This window comes from Frankliniella occidentalis, unplaced genomic scaffold, assembly GCF_000697945.3.
Source record: "Frankliniella occidentalis isolate FOCC.00 unplaced genomic scaffold, Focc_3.1 Scaffold1, whole genome shotgun sequence".
Taxonomy (NCBI): domain Eukaryota; kingdom Metazoa; phylum Arthropoda; class Insecta; order Thysanoptera; family Thripidae; genus Frankliniella; species Frankliniella occidentalis.
Window position 1 is genome coordinate 1,740,527 of NW_026267131.1, and position 20,846 is coordinate 1,761,372.

The window sequence follows — 20,846 nt, forward strand, 5'->3', positions numbered from 1 at the left end:
CCACTGGGCCGGCGCGGGCGGGTGGGGTCGAGGGTGGAACAGGTGGGGGGAGGGCGAAGGGAGGCGACAAGGAGTGCGAAGGGGAGCTGGGCGATTGTGTCAAAGGGACGGGGGGCGTGCGAGCGTGCGTGCGGATGAGTATTTGAACCAATGACCTGAGCGCGCACGAGACGCGCACGCACGCGCACGCAGGTGTGGGCTTTAATGGAGGCCCGGGGCCCCCTTCCCGAGTCAAGCACTCGCGCCCGCTAAATTAGATTACCGCGTTTGCATCAGAACCCTTCTCTTCTCCCTGCTTCTCTCCCGGCCAAGCTCTCTTCCTCTCCGGCACACACACACACACACACGAGCGCGCGCACACACACACAACCTCTAGGAAGCCCCGCGCAAATGGAAAATTTCAGATTTCTCTCTACTTTCCCTACAGCAGGCGTTCTGCTTTAATTGTCCTTGTGGTTCGTTCAGAGTAATTTTACCTTTCCCCATGAACTTACACATTACTATTTATAATATCCCATTTTTCCAACGCTTGGAGATACAGATTGAGCTAAAGCCTGGACTATCCAACTTTCCTTTTTATGAACTTACACATTTTTCTGCAAAAACACAGTCAAACAGATTTTCGATGAACGTATTTTAATTATTTCCCATGGATGATATTCCTTATGGTTGCGCTGGCCACCTCCTGAATCTCACACACACTCTTACTACACTCGGCGATCGGGGTTAAAACGGCTGAGCGACGCACAGAGGAGCCGAGGGGCGGTCGGGGCGGCCAGGGCGGCGGCCGGAGTGCCACCAAGTGATCGTCGAGGGCGCGGGGGAGAGCAGAGGGGGAGGGAAGGGGGAAGGGCAGGGGGCACCGCAAAGTGCTCTCATGATCGTCGCCTGCAAAGTTCAGCGAAACACACGACGGAGAGCAAGGCGGGGGAAAGATGTGCTATCGCGTACAAAGAGACCAACTTTCGACTTTCCTTTTTCGTTTTGCCGTTCTTTCTATTTCAGAGGAAAGAGAAAAGAGCATCGACGACGAGTTTGAACGGTGGTGACTAGCTCGACACAAAAGAAAACTGGAGAAGGGCTACAGCAGACTACAAAGAATGCATCGGGTAGGCGAATAAACGGCATAACAAATGGCCGATGACGCGCGTTTCGCACTGTGAGGTATCAACAACAGGTATCTACCCCTTCCTCTCGCACCCCTCCGGATGAGATAAGGAGGCGGAGCAACTAGGCGCTCTGCAAGGGCCGAGGTAAAACATTAGAATGGTGGGCACGATGACTGATGATAGCGAGGGATGTTATCCGCGCCAAGGACTCTTGTGATGAGCCGGGAAAGGGAGGGGGAGTGAAAGAGAGAGAGAGAGATAGAGAGAGAGACGAGGGAAAACAGAAAACCAACCTAGAGGGTGAGGGCACTGTCGACACGGATGTAGAGCACAGAGAGGAAGAGCGCCTCAATGGTCTCCGAACGAGCGCGCAAGAGAGAGAGAGAGAAAAAATGAGAGAGAGAGACAGAGGGGGATAGAGAGACGTGGGGCGGGAAGGGAAGAGTGCGCCTCCGCTCTATTGTCAAGGGGTGGGTGGTTAGTGATTATGAGCGATGAAGCACCAGAGAGCCCAAAGGCCCGGGACAGGGGGGAGCAGCGGGGGGAGCAGTCCACAATGGTGCCACCATGGCCACTGCCAAAGTAAATTGACTCCGATATGATGGAGAGAAAGAGGTGAAGGGTTGGGGGGCATAACGTGACGCGGCATACGCGCGCCTGTCACCGGCCCTGGCGCCAGCGTCAGACGCACTGACTGACAGACGCACGCAGTGCAAAAAGCGACTGCCACAACTGTAAAAATAAATTCGCCAGCAAAGCTTTACCCGAATCTGTAGGAAGAGGGGGAGAAAGGACGTGCTGCTTTTCTACACCACCATAAGATGGTCTCCTGTTCGGCCTTTGTAGTGGCACCCTCTGCCTGTCCCCCGGGCACAACACATGCACCGTGTAACATCCGGGCTCCTGGCATTCCTCGCCCGCCCTGCTTGAGGCCCCGCCAGTCGCGCCTTCCTTGGACCCGGCAAAGCCTTTGAGACGGCCCGGCGCAGGCCCAGCCGGCCCCAGCGCGCCTCTCCAGGCCAACCCCACCCCGCCACGCCCCGCAGCAGCCGGGCTCCTGGACGGATCCACCCGAGCCTGGACCCGCCCAAGCGAAGCGCCCCCCGGACACCTCCGGGGCCGGCACACCTCGGGACCCAATAGCCGACAACATGTCAGCTTACGCCTCTTACGCCTGTCCTCCCTCCACTCCGGCCTCAGAGCCTCGCTGTCCGGCCCGGCTATGGGCGACATGCGGTGTGCTGGAGCACCACCGGGCTAGGAGCTACACTGCGCAAGCAGGGCCCCGCATGTGTGAACCCCACGACGCGCAGTTCAGACGCACACAAGAAAGGGCGCCCCCCGCCTCGAGCCGCGGCAAATGAATCCCATCAAGGCCTTCCGTAGCTGCCGAGGACGACCCCCTCCCTTTCCCGCCGAGATTCTCTGCTCCCTCCCTCCCTCCCTTCTCTCTCTCTCACACACAGCGAGCTGCAGCGAGGGGAGGGTGCGGTGGATGGGGTGGTGTCGCAGAACCTCCCAGATGGGAACCGCGCCGCACTGACTCTGAAATGTTAACAGCCTCCCGTGTCGCTGGCTGGCGAGCGCCTCCATGTCCTCCCTTTTTCGCCCGCTCCTCGCCTCCCGCTTCCCACGAGCTCTTCAACCAAAGACATATTTGTAGGCCTTATTCTTCATCTTGAAGGGCAGAGACAAAAAAGAGACCTTGTCACAACGTCTGTCAGCACACTCAGGTGGCAACTCAGGTATTTAAAAAATGTCAAATAGAAATACTTTCGAAAAAAAAAAATAAGTAGCAAAAAATTCACACGGTTACCCCCACCCCTCCCAAGTGTGCGAATCAATATTTACACAACTACAAGTGTGCGACATTCACATTCACACGACAACAAGTCTGCGACATTCACGCAATTGCGTTTCCAGTAAGCAGCTTGTCAAGTTTTTTTTTGATGAAATATTTATTTTAGGTTACGCCTGCTTTACATAGTATACTAAAACCCATGTGTAATTTTAAAGTCCTCGTGGTTTTGATTCAGGTTAAACCTAACTGCAGATTTTTAAACCAATTTTTGTCGGGGAAATCTTGCATGCAAGGTTCTGAAATAGTCAACAAAAAAATCTGAGAAAATGCCAAAAATAAAGCATCACTCTCGCATCACTCTTGTTGTGGTGGCGAGTGATGTTCTGGGTGTTGAACGAGTTTCGTGCAGTAGGCCCTGCGTGTCACAGACAAGAATGCCGCTCAATTTTCGAAAAAAATAAAATAAAGAAGCTGTCCCGGAAGTAGATTGGTATGATATGTGGTGTGAAATCTTGCTACCAATCTTGTTTTTACACGACAACCGTACCCGCATCTGTCTCGCCTGCAGGCACATGGCATGGTCGCACTTTAGTCGCAATCACGGCAGGGCGGGCGGGCGTAGACTGACGGCTGTCACATCTGAGAAATTGCTTAATTTGATGAGAGCTAATTAATTAGCTGTAGCAACTAATGGTTAGTTGTGAGAGACAAGAGTCAGCTGCTACGGCCAAGATGTAGCTGCAATAGCGAATGCGTTAGTTCCAACACCAATTCGGTGGTTAGTCAACAAAACAAACCGGTTGGCTGCTGTAGCATCAGCTTGGCTGTAGCATCTAACTCTGAGCTCTGGCAACTAATTATTTGCTGTCATAGTTGATTTCAAATTGTCTGTCATTAACAAGGGGGAAATCACTCCAGATTTACGATTTAGTACGTTAGTACACGTTAGTACACCCTATTTTTAGCGTCATTTTACAAATGTTTACAAAAGTTTGTTATTACAGCACTATTACGCTTCATTTGTACCATTAGTGCGCGTTATTACGCCGTTAGTGCGCCTTAAGTACAGGCCCGGGTGTACGAGTTAGTACGCAAGTGATTTCCCCTTCAGTCACCAAATCAACTAATTTCTTGCGACTGTGGTGACCAATCTCTTTTTCCCCTCTGGTAAAGAGTCTTTACAAATTTACAAGTTTCCTTACAAGTGCCGCCTAACTACAAAAGCAGTTTAGTGATCAAACAAAGATGTCACTAACAATCGTAGCCCTTCTCGCACTACTGTGCCGGATGAGCACCCATGGCAGAACTTTGAACTCTTTCGCGGTAAGATAGGAAGTGCCTTGTGCGAATGCCTACAAATTGAATGTAAAAAAAGATTGTTTACCGGAACACTTTCCTTAGTTCTCTGGGGATCACGGATATGCTTCGTGTCTCTTTTCTGTATAGGGCCCATATATAGCTTTCGCCGAACGTTTTTACAATTGTGAGACAAACCTCTCGCTTCCCTGGCAATGGGCTTTCCATCCTTCTCGCTTCAATCCATATAAACCAAGAGAACTTCAACTGCTAACCGGTAACTTAACGGCTAGAAATGTAGATATGGATGACAGCTGGTGGGTAAGATATCGCCTCATTAGAGATAATCCTTTAAACTTATTTTAAAGCCTTCAGGATACTGATTAAAAGTGGGATTAGGAAATGATTACATGTACCTAAATCATTGTTTACTATAACAGCTGAAAGTAATATTAGATGTCTGGGCGAATAACCAATGGAAGGAAAACGCTTTTGTTCTTTTCTTTAAAAACAGAGCATGTTCGAGTCTAAGGGCGAATACCCCTAGTTTTTACGAACATGTATTTAAGAGAGAAATCAAAGACCGGTGCATAATCAAACGTGTAAGTTCTTAAACTGCAGTTTTGCTCTTCTCATTGGCGACAACTGTTAACAGATGACATTAAAAAAAATAAGTAATTTATATTAAAGAGCAAACACAAAAGAATGAAAAATTAAAAGACTGGAACTGCCTCTATTTACAGGGAGTTTACGAGGTCCGTAACGCCCCGATTGAGTGGGTATTTCCAAATATTCCAATTATGCCTTATGGGCGCTATAAGCACAGATCGACGTCAGGTAAGGCTGACAAATACTTGTGCTTGTCCGGAGAATTTCATGCAATCCCTAAAGTCGATTAACATCCTACATCATAAAATCACTATCGTTAATGTATTGTCTTACATTACAAAATATATGGCAACGTTTGGATCTAAATAAATATCTGTTAAAACTGTGTCTACTAATTTTGTTTTTTGGAACTACTACCGGTACTTTCAATCTTCTACTCTTGTTCGTCATTCGCTTTCAGGTCGATACCGAAAGCTCGTACATATACAATATCTTGAGTTGTAATTGTACGGTTTTTCAATGGTAAATTTTCCTGTACACGGTACGACAATTTTTGACAGTGGTAAGAAGAACAAGAAATGTTCCCAGTGCAGAGAGAAACTTCTTTTGTTGTCGCGAATGACTTTACACCGCGCGGATAACGCGGAACTTCGTGGTGGTTTATTATCCACTTGCCATTATCTCCCAAACTAATGACCGAAGACGCAAAATAACTCAATATTCGGGTCATCCGCCTATGATCACCTTAGAACACGTTGGTCTGCATACTGGAGTCCAAGCTGTCCGGTAACATTTACTCCCATGCCGTATGAGTTTGGGAATCTGATATGAGAGGACTTACGCGGCACTCATTTTCGGCTCGTTAATACCTGTTCTCCCCAACACGAAGAAAATGAGGTGTTGGTAAGGGATTTAAATAAAAATCTGGACTGCCCCACACCGAAATTGGCAAAGGGAGGGATCATTTTCGTCCAGCAACCCGACGCAAAAAATATTTGTTCGCTTTCAGATCGTTTCCTGTGCGTCGTGCTAAACTCCGCGCCAAGGTATGTTGTTGTTTTTTGGAAATTTCACGTCGTGTTTCAGCAAAGAGGCCTCTTTGTTTACCAACAGAATGTTATGTTTCAGCCAGGCTACAGTGAAACACGGTATGAAATTTTTTAAAAACGACGACATAACATTCTGTAGGTAACAAAGAGGTGTTGAGCGTAGCGAATATACTTTCAGTTGATTTACAGAAAATAATTGTGTTGCAACAAAATTATGATGTCTCCTAACAACAGAGTTCTATGATATCGCGCGCTCTCCAAATACAGGAAGTTTAGTACACAAAGTTATATCTCCTATCCTTCAACTATACACTGCATACTTTAGACGCGGTTTTGTGTGTGTGTGGGGGGGGGGCGAGGAGGCGATCAGCGGCATCTTTTAAGAGTAACTAGCAGTTTTTTTGATTGTCGCAGACCCATCTGTTGCGCTACAATCGTGCATCGTTCCAGTTGAAGGCGAAGATCGGCATCGGGTGAGAGGGAAAAGTCAGAGCGGGCGTCGGTCACAGCGGGATTCGCCACTGTCATCCCCCCCCCCCCCTTCCACACACCACCCCTTTGAGAAGCTCCCCCTCCCTCCTAACTCGGTCCTCTCCCGTAGTCGTCCAGGCACCCCCTCCCCTCTACTCCAACCCTCCCCTTCCGACGGTGAAGGCATACAAAGCAGAATGGGGCTCCTCCGTCTATGCTTAGGGGACAAGGAATGAGAGGGGCTGGAATCTAAAAGGGGAGGGGTGAGAAGAGGGGGCGGAAGATTGGGGAGGGGGGGGGGGGCAGCTAGCTACTACTCGCAACTGACCCCAGAGAATACAAACTCGAGACTCCAAGGCGGGCGGACAAGCCCCTGCACTGGACATGGACCACTGCTAGTTGCTAATCAACTCAAGTGATAATGTCTTGTCCTGCCTTCTCATCAGACGTCTCATGAGATACTACATGCAATGGCATCCGCACATTGATCCAAAGCGATGGTGTATGGATTTTCATACAGGGTCTCTCTCTCTCTCTCTCTTTTTCATTTAGTCAATTATTGTGTTGGAAAGAGGTGTTTGGCAGTGTACTCACCAGAGATGATGCCATCCATTTGTTGTAAAGCCGCCTCCAAAAGCTTGCTTGCTTCAGCGTGAGGGCTGGTCAGCCCATCCGCTTGGTCTGATTTGCCCATTGTAACTGCAATCACAATGTCAAAACATTACACATTAATGCATAAAGACCATGTCGTCCAAAGATACCAACCAAAGGTTGGGGCAAGTCACAACCACCTGTGGAATGTCATGGATTAATTTTAGCAGCCTAAAGTACGGAAGAATACAAATGATTGCATTGTGTCTCCCTCTATACGAAAATTGTAAAAATGAAGAAGAGCAAAATGGGCAAAGCTCCTATTCAAAATGAAGAAAACTAAACAATTACATAACATTTAACCTATGCTTCCTCACAGACCACTCATTTTCTATTTGAGGTGTTTTACTGAAGCTATGCAGCTACCAGTGACCTGGTCTGGCAGAGACGAACAGACGCGCTGCAACAAATCCCACGCAACCGCCTCCGATCGCGACATTTCATTCATTGCAAATGGGAGGGGAGCGATCACGGTAATGACAGCAGTGACGTTAACCCTCTTCCGGTGCGCGTGAGAAGTCTCGTCACGCCTCTGGCAGCCCCGCCCGGGAGACAGGACGCGTAAAAAGACATAGCGAGAGATTCGCGGGGCTGTTCTCAGCCCCCAAACCGGTGGCATACAACACAAATTGTCTTATGTGGAACGTAAACACAACGGCATGTCACAACCAAGGACTAACCTCTGTCGGGCGTTTGCACGATTTCAGCGAAAATCACTCAGAACAACGTTGCAGGGAACATTCGCAGCTCTTGGTGTTGCTCGAAATTAGGAAGAAGCGCGACGAGTTCAATAAATCAACTCAAAACAAAGCAGAAAGCGTAAATAAGCAAGCAGAATCCCGTCAAAACACAAACACAAACAACACAAAATAAAGCGTTCAGGCAGGACACTCCACAAGGCGTTGCCTTTGAACAGGTTGTCCGATCAACCGTAAGCTGCAAGTCCTGTCGCGGTGGCAATATTTTCCCTGTTAAACACTATTTGTAAATAAGAAATTGATTTAACACTCAATTTTTTAGGTCAAATTCCAAAACAATGCGCTCTAGTGCGCCGATTCATGGCAAAACAGATCCCATTTTAAGGTTGTACGTTGGTCATTCACAAGTCGTGACGTCACAGAACGGTCCAAGTATAGCCGAAGACACACGTGTTTACGTTTGACAAAGCAGGTATCCTCAGCCCAATCTAGTTTTTGCCGTTGGGTACCTTCCTTTGGTGCCTCAGTCAGCACCATGGCCTGCTGTGTGGTCTTGAATCAACCGTCTGCTGAAGTTCCTGTGGATGTCTCAGTCGACCAGCCCGCCAGTGTCATTTCCACAACTTGTTCCCAGTCAACCACACTGAACACAGACGGTTCTGGGTCCTTCTCATCCAATAAAGCTTCCACAGATTCACGGTATGAAGGAAGTTCTTGTTTTTAATTTTCTGATGGTTAACTATTTTCTTACCTTTATGCATTGTAGTTGATTTTCTATTGTTGGCTCTTTTTACCAGAGGCAACTGAGAACTGATGTCAGCTCTTAATCAGTTGACACTTTTTAAAAAATGGGGAATTTAGTCTTGTGGGGTGACTTGCCTCATGCTACTAAATTCACCACGCTTTTCTAATATTTTAAATCCTCTGTTTATAGTTTTCATTTTGCAACATCTATTTAATTACAGTTCAAACAACACTGACAATATTTCTACGAGTCAAGCTCCTAGTCATGTGTTCAAGGAACCATGGGGCAAACTTTTGGCACAAGCCAAAAACAAACTTCGTAAAAACAGACCTAGAGAACACAATCCTAAGATAAATGTGATAACATATACTTTGAATCAAACTCCAAGACAGCTTGATGTGTTAAACAATGAGCCTCAAGAAGCCCAGCTGGTGGAGAAAACCTCTATCAAAAAGACTATGTCACCAACAGAGAAATCGAAAACTAGAACCAGAGTGAAAAATGACCTTCAAACAACTCAATCCTGTGCCTCAGAACAGGAAGAGACATCAAAACGAACTAGAAGAGGGAAACGATCTTCTTCAGTTGAGTGGGATTGGAGTGGCAATGACTCAGATACTACCACTGTGCCTCAAAACAAGAGACGAAAAACTCGTTCATCTAAAAAACGAACGCCTTCAATTGATTCAAGTTGGATTAAAAGTGAAGATGATGATGATGTCCTGGATGAAATGGAAGAGTCAAGGGGAAGTCCAGGTAATACTACCCCCTTATGAAACTTTGCACTGCTCTCCTACATCTCGCTTCTAATCTTAAAATATTTTTTTAGGTTCAACTCATAAGTGCCTTCTATGTGATAAAACCTTTAGTAGACCATGGCGCTTGCGTACTCATCTTTATAGACATATTAAAATAGTATGTGTTTGAAATTTTTTAAAATGAAGTGTCTTGTTTCTCATTAGACAATTTAAATAATTGACTCACTTATTTCTACCAATTCCAGGAGGGTCCATATACTTGTGATTTTGAAGGTTGCTCAAAGTCATATTTTCATAAGGCCCATCTAGTCAGGCACAAATCCAGGAATCACTCGGATCTTGTTGCTTCCCAACAAATAAAGTAACATATTTTTCCTTTCTTTTTGTGTTGCATATTGGTGCATCCAACTAATTTTGGTAAATTTTCTGTTCTCTAGGTGTCCTGAAGAAGATTGTTCAAAACTATTTCGTACTGGATCTGGTTTGAAACGGCATATAAACAAGGAGCATTCAGGGGAAAACCTAAAGTTTCCGTGCCCTCATTGTGATCAATCTTTCCCAAAAAATAAACAGCTTCGGTATCACATTGCTGAGCACGATGGACAACCCCCCTTAAGGTAAGACTCTGCTTATTTTTTAGACAATTTGGTTGTTTTTACAGACCCAAAATTGTAATTTTTCACGTGATTAATTGGCTTTCCAGATGTGCGAAGTGTAATGCTGGTGCCTACACTGATAATATGTTAAGGCGACATATGAGATCACACAAGGAATATCCTTGTGATGTTCCTGGGTGTGAACAAGTCTTCAGTAATTACTCAGCCTTTAGGAAGCACAAAAATGAACACAGCAAGTGCTTCCAATGTAAGTATTTTTCAGAACATTGTATTTAAAACAATAATTTCAATAACACTTTAAAAATGCTCTTTTTGCCGTAGCTCTTGAATGTGCACATTGTAAACAAACATTTACTACAAAATTCAACCTTAGGCAACATGTCCTGACCCATTTGACAGAAAAACAAGTTTTTAAATGCACCTATGAATCATGTGATAGGTAATGTATCACTACAGTGTTTAGGCAGATAAATTTTGTAATCATTACCTTTTAATTATTTTTATGCTAAAAATGAATTTACTGCTTCTTTTCTAGGGTTTACTATCAGAATAGAAATTTACAGAGTCATATTCGTTTAAAACATGAAAGGAAAAGCAACTTTGCCTGTCCCTGGTCAGACTGTGTGATGATATTTATGAGCAAGGTATGTAGCAGCAGTTGTATCACTTAACATTCAATTCTTTCTTCATATCATTTAAAACTTTTTTTCTCATTTCAAATCCGACCTCAGAGAGCACTTTGGAAGCACATATCTGTACATGAAAATGGCCCTGCAAAGCCAGTCAAAAAGAAAGAAAACAGAGCAACAAGAAAAGATAAAGGCAAACCCAAAAAAGCCATGGCCACCATGCTAGCAGGGATGATGGTTCCCGCACAAGTGGAGAAACAACTTTTAAAAGAGTCATCTAGTTTCAAAATGTCAGAATCTGAACCAGAAGATGGGCCTGCTCGTAGCACAAGAAGCAGAAGTAAAGTCGATATCCCATTGCTTATTGCTGGCAGCAGCATCCAGTGTGATTCTTCAGAAGGCATAACAAATACATCTCAGCACATTAATGACATGTGTAGTGTAAATATAACAAGTTCTGTTCTTGTTGACAATAGCATCATAGAGTATCATGCAGGACGAGAGTATGAACTCAGTGATGGAGGATTTTTGGTGGAGGTTCCTCTCGTAGAGAAAATTAGTGGTGACCTTGATGCAGGGCAAGCTGGTGTTGCTGTTGAGCCGTCTGAACCACAAACCTTTGATGAGGATCAGCCAAACTATCTGTTGGGATGTGAGGACAGGAGGCAGCACTCAAGTGATGCTGGTCCAGCTCCTGTTTTTGTCCCCAATGAAAGAGTGCAACTTTGTGCGGAAACTATTGTTGAATGCAAGTCAACAGATGCAGAGAAGGAAATGCTGGTAATCCCTAAATTAAGCCAGTACTCAATAACAACTGATGGTGCAAGTGTTGTCAACCGTGATTCAGTCGTGCAAACTCTGAGGAGTGTCTCAGACAGTGATCCATCAGTGTCAGGCATACTGCAACCTCTTATTGAAAAGTTAATTGATTTGCCAAATGAAACATTCCAAGATACAGCAAAAACTTCATTTGCAAATATTAATCTAATGGAAGTAATGAATGATTTCTCTAACATGGGGAGGATTAAAAACCCTGCTTACAGTCCACAGGAATTCAACAAGGAAAAATTATCACCACAAACTAATTCAGCCATGGTCAGAAACCCAGCTTATGACGAAAGTATGGATTCCAAACAAGCTGGTGTAACACTTCTAGATAAAAGTTCTTTGAGTGATATTGATGAACCCCAAAATGGAGAAGCTTCTCATGATGAAATTCAAAACAATGAAGGTCCACAAGGTGAACATCCAAATGATGAATCTCAAAGTGACTCTTCAGTTTCTAGATGCTCTACCGATTGCACCTGTTGTACCACTGATAAGATTGATAGTGAGGGAACACCATTTTGGGATAAAATGAGATCAGCAGAACAACCATTGAAAATTGAGGGAACCAGTAAGTCCCAGGAAAAGATTTTAATGATGGATAAAACCTCTAACTCATGTGTTGCTTCACCATCGAGGGATGAATCTGTAGGTAAAGAGCTGGTATGTGAGCAGAAGTTGAATCATCAGAATTCTCAGAAAAACAAAGAAAAAAAACCTATTCATATGAGGGACGAATCTAAAGGAAATAAGCCGGTATGTGAGCAGAATGTAAAACATCAGAATTCTCTCAATACAAAAGGAAAGAAACCTATTCATATGAGGGATGAATCCAAAGGAAATAAGCCGGTATGTGAGCAAAATGTAAAACATCAGAATTCTCTCAATTCAAAAGAAAAGAAACCTATTCATATGAGGGATGAATCTAAAGGAAATAAGCTGGTATGTGAGCAGGATGTCAAACATCAGAATTCTCTCAACAGAAAAGGAAAGAAACCTATTCATAAAATACAGAGTGAAACCAAGTACTCATTTGACTCTAGTGATTCTGAGCCTCTGAGTGAGTGGTTCAAAAAACAAAACAAAAAATCAGCCAAAAGGAAGGTGATTTCGAATGATAACTTCAGTGATTCAAGTATATCAAGTTGTTTTGAGTCACGCCCATCCAAAAAGAAGCCAAAAGTCTTAAATTTCTCAGAGACAGACTCTGATGATCCCCTTGACCCTTCATGGAAACCAGGAACAAAAAAGAGTCGACCAAAGGTTATTAGAAGAATTAGCTCTGAGAGTGACTCTGAGAGTAATACGGATAAATCAGAGGTATGTTTTCAAATTTTCACTTGGTTATGTCTGCAGCGCTCATGCACAATTTTTCAAATCTGATATTTGTTTCCAGACGTCTATTTCTTTGCTGCCAGAACATACTGAATCAAAACCTTCCAGATTGCCTGGAATACATGAAGTAGCCCTGGAAGAGGTAAGAGAATTAGTTATTTAGTGTGATTGGTTTTAATTCCTTTGAAAAGAATATTAGCATTTTTATTTTTATATTTCAGAAACCTAAACGATCTGGTTTAGCTTGTAGGCAACTTTCTGAGAGCACATGGCTAGACATTCTTCGTCAAGTCAACAGGAGTGTTAAATTGTCCATGTCAGCCATTCAAGATTGATTTTCACTTGTCATGGGATCTATTTTGCCTATTTTTCCTCTGAATGTAATCTAATCTTTACTCTACCGTGATTTTACCTATGATTTTATGTAAGATTTCAATGGGCTAACTTACAACAGGCAGCTAATCTGTTAAAATCCCAGTATTCTCAGATTATATTAGCAGGCATGCTTTTTTTTGCTTTTTTACAGCGTAAAAGACTATGAATTACAGTATGTAACTGTTTTGTTTTTTCATTTAATACTGTCTCAGTTACTTTTGTATGACATCAAAAATATTTTGATGCCAATGGGTGTAGTATTTCCATGTTTTTCCTCTCGAATTAGGGTACAGAATTTTAGTTTTAGGGACATCTCTCTTCAATTTTGTTGTTGTTTGGTAATTTTCTAGTTGTTTTGTGATTGTAATGTAAACTTTGTTACCCAATAGGTAAAAATTTGTTACTCTTTTAAAGTGTGTCTTTTGTTGTTGTTTTTTTAAATTTATTGACATTTCTTGACATGTACTTGTAAAAGTACTCTTTCTTCAAAGAAGCCGACTCCAAACAATGTCAACTTTTAAATGTTTTATGAAGCATCTCATCCAGCAAGTGAAGACCTTGAGGCGAATCTTTCACATGTTGCAGTCTTGTATACAGCTGACCGAGAAAGTACAGGGTCTCCACCTAGAGTAACACAACTTAGTGAGTAATACAGACCGAATTTCAAAGCAAATGTAATTTGTCGTGCCCCAGAAACGAGCTGAGACGCTTTGCCAATTGATACATTTAACTATAGATGGTCGAGTTCTTTTGAGAGATCCCATTCATTAGTAACTTGTCAACGTCGGCCACCCAACTCGATTCCAGGGTTTAATTGTAATTGAACTGGCCGACCTGCTCGGCCAGCATGACTCGCGACACCATGTTCGCCGTGGCCACGTCCCTGGCGTCCCGCGCCACGCCGTGCACCCGCAGGAGGGACTCGGTGACCTGCCGCTCCATGGCCACGGCCGAGCCGAGCGCCTCGTCGAGCTGCTCCCAGGCGCGGCCCGGCCTGGTGGGGGCGGGCGCGCCCGCGGCCCGGATGTCCCTGGGCAGGAGGCAGCCGCCGCGGGCTGCCAGCCAGCGCGCCAGCAGCAGCGCGTGGCCCCGCTCCTCCTCGGCGTTGGCCAGGAACATGGCGGCCGCGCCCCGCAGCGACACCGTCACCGCCGACATGGAGCACGCCTGCACTGGGGAGAGGGGCCTCGAGAGGAGCGCAGGGGCGGCGTGGGCCACCCGCCGCGGCGGCGTGTCTGGCGGGACTGCCTACGCCCCGCCCCGCAGGCGCTAGCTGGGTGAGTCCGCACAGTGTCCAGTCGCGCCCTAAGGTGCCCCATGTGAGTGACAAGGATGGAGGTACGCGGAAATCCTGTGCGGAGTCACACTGCAGGCCTCCCAAGTTGAGCAGGAGCAGGGTCACTCTACTCCTCTCCGAGACGCCTACCATGGCCAGGTAGCCGAGGCTGGCGTCCAGCTCGGCGCCGATCTGCTCGTTGAGCGCGGCCTGCACGGCGGGCGCCAGGGGGAAGTACTCGGCGGGCGGGCAGGGCGGGCAGCGCGCCTCGCTGCGCAGCCGGCTAGGCTGCCCCGGGGGGGAGCGCGCCCTCAGCAGGACGTCCGAGGTCCTGGACCAGGCCGACCAGGCCCGCCCGAAGGACGTGCCACCCATGCCGCTGCTCGCGCGGGAGGATCTACACAGGCGGGCCGGGCCGGCGCGCCAACAATGGGCGAGAGCGGATCAACATATGAGACGGTGAGTGTGATTGGGTTTAGCTTTCATGCTTTTATAGAGGTAGTCGTTTTTATTTTTGACAAACTTAAACAAGAACAGCCAAACATATGTCTGCTATCAGTATGGTGCTGAAGTGAGCTAGTCAAATTCAAACATAAATATTTTTAAGGATATTCAACTACAAGACAAAAATGATACAAAAGAGGGCTATAATAAATCTATGAAAAACATGGTGAAAATGAGGTGGCTATTTTCTTTCTTTATATCAGTGGTTACTGGTTATCTACGTAGCGTTTCTACGCCCAATTTTTCAGTGTTTCAAAAAAAAAAAAGTGACATTAGAAAATTATTTGAAAATAGATGCAGACTATAGAGCCACAATGCCAGAGCACCATGACCAGGATGAAATGCTTCAATTGTAGAATTTGTGTGTAAACCACATAGGTTTAAATAAACCACATAGGTTTAAATGAGGTTTGTGTCTGCCCATTGCATTTTTCATAAATAATGTTGTCTTCTGTGAAGATCTATCTAACCTCTGCACAAGAATTTATTAGAGCTTTGATTTTGTCAGAAACTTTACTAAGTTCACAAGTTTCCTTACTGCACTTTTGTGCAATAATTTTACATTCTTTTCAGTGAGCTTAAATTTTACTTGAGAACATGCAACTTGATGCAAGTTCTTTAATTCTGAATCAATTTTGGCTGAGACTGAAGAAAACCCCTAGGGAAACGGCTTTGTTACAAAATTGTCAAGGAGGTCACTGTTGTCTAACCAAGACGTTTTTTGACACTACCAGTGACCTTACCTTGTGCTATCAAGAGCAAAAAGTGTGAGCTTGTAAAGAGATCACAATATTATTTTTTGACAAAAATGTTTCCCTTGGTGATAATAATAATGTTAAACAGAATATGTCAACAAAGTAACACTTAACTACACAAGAAAATCTAATTTTCCTGATTATGAAATCAAAACTACATAGAACTTATCTTAACCTTTGGAATTTAAAATTTGTAACACTAACATAATTAACAGCCGCAAACTGATTAAGGTCATTCAAACCTTTAGCTCAGTAGTTAAAACCAAACCATATAAACTCACTCATAGTCAACAACAAAATTACATTAGACCAACTGCAGTTATATAGCATTCTGACTTTTATGTACAAGAAAAAATATAACGATGCTTTTAAATAAAAACACTATTGTCTTCAAATATTTTTTTAGGAGCGCAAGTACATATTTTGAAAGAAAAACAGGAGAGAGCATAGTACAGAACATTGCAGTCTTAAAATGACCAATCGTTAAACAAATTTTGGGAACACTACCTGTATTCTTTAAACTTTCTCATAATTTTGACCAGAAAATGAAAGCGAGAGCTTGACACATATATGTATTTACAACAACGTTGATGCAATGCAGGCACACATACAATATTTCAGTTCAGTATTGTAAATGTTTGGCACATTTATTATACAATAGTTAATCAAGTCTGTAAAAAACATACCTAGACACAAGACAACTTTTTAAATACATATTTACTATTGATATTCCTAATACACTACACACCTACGAAAACAAATCTTATCAATTTTAAAAAGATTTTCCTTGCAAAATTTCCTAATTATGACATTCCCTTAGGTGCTTAAGTGCTTCAGTCATATAGCTACATATCAATAAAGATATATGCTGTCATTGGCACAATACAGTTTGTAGGGAATTCCAAAACATTTCCTTACAGAGAGGTATAAAACATTCTATGATGTAGTGAGTAATACTCAAATATGTGAGTGGGAATTTGTGCAGGATTTTGAGCAGATCAGAATGAAGTCAGTGATAAGATTTGAGCCGTCACAACATAAGAGTCTTAAGGTACACATGGCAAACATCACACTTACTCAGTCAGAACGATTTGCTCGTATTTTTCAATATTTGATAAACACCTGTCAGCTATAGATTCATAAAAGAAAAGCAGGTCAACAGAACTTTGGACAACAAGTTTTGCTCCATGCATGAGATCAAGCCCCTGTGGAGAAGAAGAGAACTGAACATTTTTGGACCCTTAGGATGACATGAACGGAATAATAAACGACCACACACAGCGTAATTGTGTTCAAAAGATGACTCCCTTCAAAACTCACTACGACAACAAAAACAAGACAGGCCTTGCGCTGAGAAAACAGCTTGCTCACTTTAACGGTAAAGGCTTGAACTGAGACAAGGCGTGCATCGCTCTGCTCTGTGCAGTCCAACTCCTGCGATGTCGAAGTCACATCCAGGACACATGCGGGGGCCCCTATCGCAGAGTCCTTGAGCCGGCCGAGGCCCAGACCGAGGGTCCGGGCCCGTTTCCGACCGGCCCAGGCCGCCCTCAGACCCAGTACTGGTTCCTCCTGAGCAGGGGGTTGTTGGCGCTGGCGCGCGCCTGCGCCTGGCTGGGCAGCGTGCCGAAGGAGATGTCGGACGGCGAGGGCGCGAGGCCCGCCGTCGCGTCGAACGTGCTGCCCCACTCCTGGGGCAGGGGCAGCGGCAGCGGCGTGTCGTCGGCGCCGTAGGGGTACCGGAGGTTCACGTTCAGCTCGGGCTCCGAGCTCGTCACCGAGTCCACGCCGATGCCGCCCGTTGGGCCCAGGGGTATGACCTTGCACTGGGGGACGGGCATGGAAGTGGGCGTGGACGCCAGCGACAGGGACGGCACCCCGAAGTGCTTCGGCCTCGGCGACGAGGGCATGAGGTCGTCGGGCGGCCGTGGCAGCGGCATGGGGCCCAGCGACCGGTCCGTGATGTCCGACTTGCCGTTCTGCCCGTCGTGCAGGCCCTGCGGACGAGCCAGAGGAGAGGGTCACAAGCGGGAAAGGAGCCACTTTTTTCAGCATATTTTAAACAACCAGTTGTACAATGATCAAAAAATTCTGCAAGCACATACAGACGGAACCATATAAAGATTTGTGTAAAAATGATTGTAACTTGACCGACCTGGACTGATCCGGCGCGGCACTTGATGACCACGACGACGATGAGCGCGAGCACCACGACGCCCGCGACCATGCTGACGAGCAGGAAGTAGTCGTTGCTCATGTTGGGGCTGGCCACCACCACGGTGTCCGAGCCCAGCACGCCGTACGAGCCCTTGGGGCCCGGGATGCGCGGCCGCTGCGGCACGAAGGCCGTGGGCGGCGGCCCGAACTCGGACCGCAGCAGGAAGCGCAGCTCGCCCGAGGCGGGCTGGAAGATGGACGCGGCCAGCTCGAACAGGATCGAGTCCTCGTCCTGGGGGCGGCAAGAGACAGGTAAGTGTGGGCGAGCAGCGCGTGAAACGACAAATGAGTTGAGGAGGAAGAACGCAAAAAGTGGGGTGACAAGAGAGATCCAGTGTAACGCCTGTATCAGAAACCACGCCCAGGGCTCAAAGTTGCGGGTTTGCCTATACTGGGCGGGTGTTTTAAGGCCGCGCCCCCTTCTAGTTACACTGTGCCGCATGCATGGGTGCGTGCGGGCTTGCATACCGACTCTCACAACGGCGCCTTGCGGGCCCGTTCCCGGTGAGTATGCAACCCTTCCGCAACCCTCCATTCGGTACAGTATAGTGCATCATCCAGAAAAAAGAACATCCGCCAATCGCCATTGTGAACCTGCCAGGTTGAGCTGCCGCCGCAAGCTGCCATAGCGCCTTGTAGGTAGGCAACATCTTGCCTGAGCCGCACGCGTGTACTGCGGGCTGGCCTACTTGAGTCTCGCAGGCGCCGAGCCCTAATAAATTGCCCGAAAAATGAAACTGAGAAAAACGCCCGTACTTTCTGGACGATCCCTATCCCTAAGCAAAAGGAGGCTCCCACCCTTCTTCCTCCAGGGCCTGACCGCTGCCCTGCGCACGCACGCACTCACCCCTGGCTGGCCGGTGCGCTTGCCCACGTAGTAGATGAGCCCGGCGCGCAGCTCCTGGTGCGAGAAGCGCTCCACCTCGCGCTCGCGGACGGCTGGGGAGGCGCCGGGCGCGGCCGTGGGCGCCGTGCCGTTGCGCTGCTGCTGCTCGCCGCTGGAGGAGCCGGAGCTGCGCACGATCCTCCTGATCTTGCCGAAGCGCGGCCGGCGCAGCACCCGGTACACGGGGTCGCTGCCCGTCACCTTGGCGAGCTGCGAGGCGTCCAGGGCGGACAGGTCCAGGCGGGTCTTGAGGCCGGCGATGGGGCTGAACAGCCCGAGGCGCACCAGCGGCACGACCGTCACGTTGAGCACGAGCGCGGGCACGCTGGCCGGCCTGCTGGGCACCCAGGCGGACAGCTCCATGGCGTCCGAGGACGCCGTCATGTCCGTCTGCATGTACAGCACGCGGCCCGCCTCCACGTCGGCCTGGCTGAAGGACGCCGCCGGCCGGTCCCTCGCGGCCGACAGGAACACGGCGCCGTGCCGCGGCGCCCGCGTCACGTTGTACTGCACCGCGTCGCGCCGCCCGTTGGTCGACACGAGGAAGTTGTCGGCGGACAGCGCGGCCACGTTGGAACCCTGCTGCAGGCGCAGCGCGGCGCGCACCGACACGTTCAGCGTCAGGGGCAGCACCTGGAATAATTGGCGAGGTCACTTCTTGTCCAGCAAATCGAAACACTATCGGAAACGGCTCGAGCGGAATGGCTATCATTTTGAAAAACGGATGTGATTTCCACCTACCTCGATGTTGAAGACTGTGTAGACCGGTGCGAACTTGCCGTCCGAGACCCGGAAGTAGAAGCTGTCGGGCTGGAGCGGCCCGTCGTGCACGTACCACAGCCTGCTCTCGTCGATGTCAGCCTGCGAGAAGCGGCCGACGGAGACGACGGCGCCCGGGGCCGCGGTTGTCTGCGCGCCGGCGGCTGGCGGGGCCGCGTCCAGCACGAGCCGGCCCTGGCTGGGGTTGCTAATCACGTCGTACACGAGCTCCTCGGCGCGCGTGTCCGCGTCCTCGGTGAGCAGCTGCTTCCGGGTGACGGGCGCCGCCTGGCCCTGCACGACGGCGAGGTGCGGGCTGGGCTCGGCCAGGCGGAAGGGCTGGTCGTTGACGGGCAGCACCGTCACGGGGATGGACACGTTGCCCAGGAGCACGTCGCCGGGCGCGAGCAGCAGCGACAGCGCCACCTCGTCCCAGGTGGTGTCCGAGTGGTCGTGCCGGTACACCACCTCGCCCGCGCCCAGCTGCGCCGACGTGAAGGGCGTCGTGGCCGTGGCGTTGCACACCGTGCGCACGCACAGCGCCCCGTGCACCGGCGGCAACACCACCTGCACCTGGATCAGCGGGTTCTCGATGCCGACGTCCCGCCGCAGGAAGTCCAGCACCGTGCTGCGGGAGGAAGAGCAGGTTGAGAGAGGGGCTGGCACTCGGCGCGGGGGTGCCTCACGCTCACCCAAGGTGTCTCTAGTCTCACCTGGTGTTGAGCAGCAGCGGCGCGGTGCCGCCCTCCTCCACGATGAGCTGCGACACGCTCACGAACTGGTCCAGCCCGCCGCTCGACACGGACACCTCGATGCGGAACACCTGGTTCGTGAGCGTGTCGATGAAGGGCGCCGTCACGTCGAACTCGATCGAGTCGTTGGCCTGCAGGTCCTTGAAGGGGCTGGTGTGCTGGTAGCACAGGCGGCTCATGTTGACGTCGCGCTGCGTGAAGTTGAGCACCTCCCTGCCGGAGGAGCCGCGCCCGCCGGACACGGAGCTGGCGGCCTCGCCGACGCGCTCCGAGATGAGCAGCAGCCTGCCCTGCGTGGGCGGCACCCTGGGGGAGAGAGCGCAAGAAGGGAGTAGAGGGAAAAGCCACACGAGGAAGCGGTCTGGTCCGGGGATTTATTTTGCTTTCAAATGTGCGCACCTGACGCTGTACGTGAGGTTCCTGTTGGGGTCGGTGGTGACGACCATGAGGTGCTCGGCGGTGATGCACTTCCGCAGCATCGGGAACACGTGCAGGACCTCGTTGGCCGCCACCTTGAAGTCCGGCTGCTCCGACTGCACCTCCAGGCTGATGGCCTCCGTCTCCTTCATGCCGTCGCTCGCCCTCAGCTCGACGCGTCCCGACTCGGGCACGCCTAGGGGAGGGAACACGCATTGTCATCATCAAAATGGCGGTTCACTTTACGTCCTCGCGGGGGAACTGTGTGCAGCTTGCAGGTCACGGAAAAGTACCCCTCCGCTCCGATGTAAA

General features: G+C 48.3%; 4 protein-coding genes across 11 annotated transcripts in view; 2 read left to right on the top strand and 2 right to left on the bottom strand.

Annotated features, from left to right (window-relative positions):
- Positions 1–7,881, bottom strand: part of LOC113213473 (liprin-beta-1) — a 76,873-nt gene extending 68,992 nt beyond the window's left edge. Inside the window, exons 1-2 of the mRNA XM_052266148.1 lie at positions 7,667–7,881; positions 6,930–7,034 (exon numbers count right to left, since the gene is read on the bottom strand). Of these exons, the coding sequence (XP_052122108.1) occupies positions 6,930–7,029 (100 nt within the window). The 5' untranslated portion in view covers positions 7,030–7,034; positions 7,667–7,881. The remainder of the gene's footprint in view (positions 1–6,929; positions 7,035–7,666) is intronic.
- On the top strand, positions 3,346–5,224 carry LOC113213503 (uncharacterized). 6 transcript variants are annotated; one of them, XR_003303763.2, is made up of 5 exons: positions 3,346–3,840; positions 3,915–4,233; positions 4,312–4,527; positions 4,647–4,808; positions 4,950–5,224. XR_003303763.2 is itself a non-coding variant. In XM_052266513.1 (5 exons), the coding sequence occupies exons 2-5, from the start codon at positions 4,156–4,158 to the stop codon at positions 5,103–5,105; spliced, it is 567 nt and encodes a 188-aa protein (XP_052122473.1). In that variant the 5' UTR covers positions 3,459–3,603; positions 4,104–4,155; the 3' UTR covers positions 5,106–5,217. The 6 variants fall into 6 exon arrangements, 5 of the variants coding, with proteins under 5 accessions (XP_052122473.1, XP_052122438.1, XP_052122506.1 ...); XM_052266513.1 differs by having other exon boundaries at positions 3,459–3,603; positions 4,104–4,233; positions 4,357–4,527; positions 4,950–5,217; XM_052266478.1 differs by having other exon boundaries at positions 3,460–3,840; positions 4,357–4,527; positions 4,950–5,217.
- Positions 7,882–8,079: 198 nt separating the features above from the next.
- LOC113213498 (uncharacterized) lies at positions 8,080–13,381 on the top strand. 2 transcript variants are annotated; one of them, XM_052265849.1, is made up of 12 exons: positions 8,080–8,383; positions 8,650–9,185; positions 9,259–9,344; positions 9,433–9,548; positions 9,625–9,804; positions 9,891–10,051; positions 10,126–10,243; positions 10,340–10,448; positions 10,536–12,069; positions 12,163–12,578; positions 12,655–12,735; positions 12,815–13,381. In XM_052265849.1, exons 1-12 carry the CDS (start codon positions 8,220–8,222, stop codon positions 12,926–12,928), a joined length of 3,615 nt encoding a protein of 1,204 aa, XP_052121809.1. In that variant the 5' UTR covers positions 8,080–8,219; the 3' UTR covers positions 12,929–13,381. The 2 variants fall into 2 exon arrangements, with proteins under 2 accessions (XP_052121809.1, XP_026288372.1); XM_026432587.2 differs by having other exon boundaries at positions 8,082–8,383; positions 10,536–12,578.
- A 1,351-nt stretch (positions 13,382–14,732) lies between these two features.
- LOC113213544 (chondroitin sulfate proteoglycan 4) overlaps positions 14,733–20,846 on the bottom strand; it is a 53,149-nt gene continuing 47,035 nt past the window's right edge. For both annotated transcript variants that reach the window (XM_052265717.1, XM_052265670.1), the window contains exons 12-17: positions 20,517–20,730; positions 20,079–20,423; positions 19,348–19,993; positions 18,568–19,239; positions 17,659–17,952; positions 14,733–17,500 (exon numbers count right to left, since the gene is read on the bottom strand). In XM_052265717.1, coding sequence (XP_052121677.1) covers positions 17,054–17,500; positions 17,659–17,952; positions 18,568–19,239; positions 19,348–19,993; positions 20,079–20,423; positions 20,517–20,730 — 2,618 coding nt within the window. In that variant the 3' untranslated portion in view covers positions 14,733–17,053. The remainder of the gene's footprint in view (positions 17,501–17,658; positions 17,953–18,567; positions 19,240–19,347; positions 19,994–20,078; positions 20,424–20,516; positions 20,731–20,846) is intronic.

Excerpts from the sequence above, each read along its gene's own strand:
- LOC113213503 (XM_052266513.1), top strand. The coding sequence starts at position 4,156 with ATGTCACTAACAATCGTAGCCCTTCTCGCACTACTGTGCCGGATGAGC. Across the intron at positions 4,234-4,356 it reads GAACTTTGAACTCTTTCGCG|GGCCCATATATAGCTTTCGC; the intron begins GTAAGATAGGAA and ends TTTTCTGTATAG. Across the intron at positions 4,809-4,949 it reads ACCGGTGCATAATCAAACGT|GGAGTTTACGAGGTCCGTAA; the intron begins GTAAGTTCTTAA and ends CTCTATTTACAG.
- LOC113213498 (XM_026432587.2), top strand. The coding sequence starts at position 8,220 with ATGGCCTGCTGTGTGGTCTTGAATCAACCGTCTGCTGAAGTTCCTGTG. Across the intron at positions 9,186-9,258 it reads AGAGTCAAGGGGAAGTCCAG|GTTCAACTCATAAGTGCCTT; the intron begins GTAATACTACCC and ends ATATTTTTTTAG. Across the intron at positions 9,805-9,890 it reads GATGGACAACCCCCCTTAAG|ATGTGCGAAGTGTAATGCTG; the intron begins GTAAGACTCTGC and ends TTGGCTTTCCAG.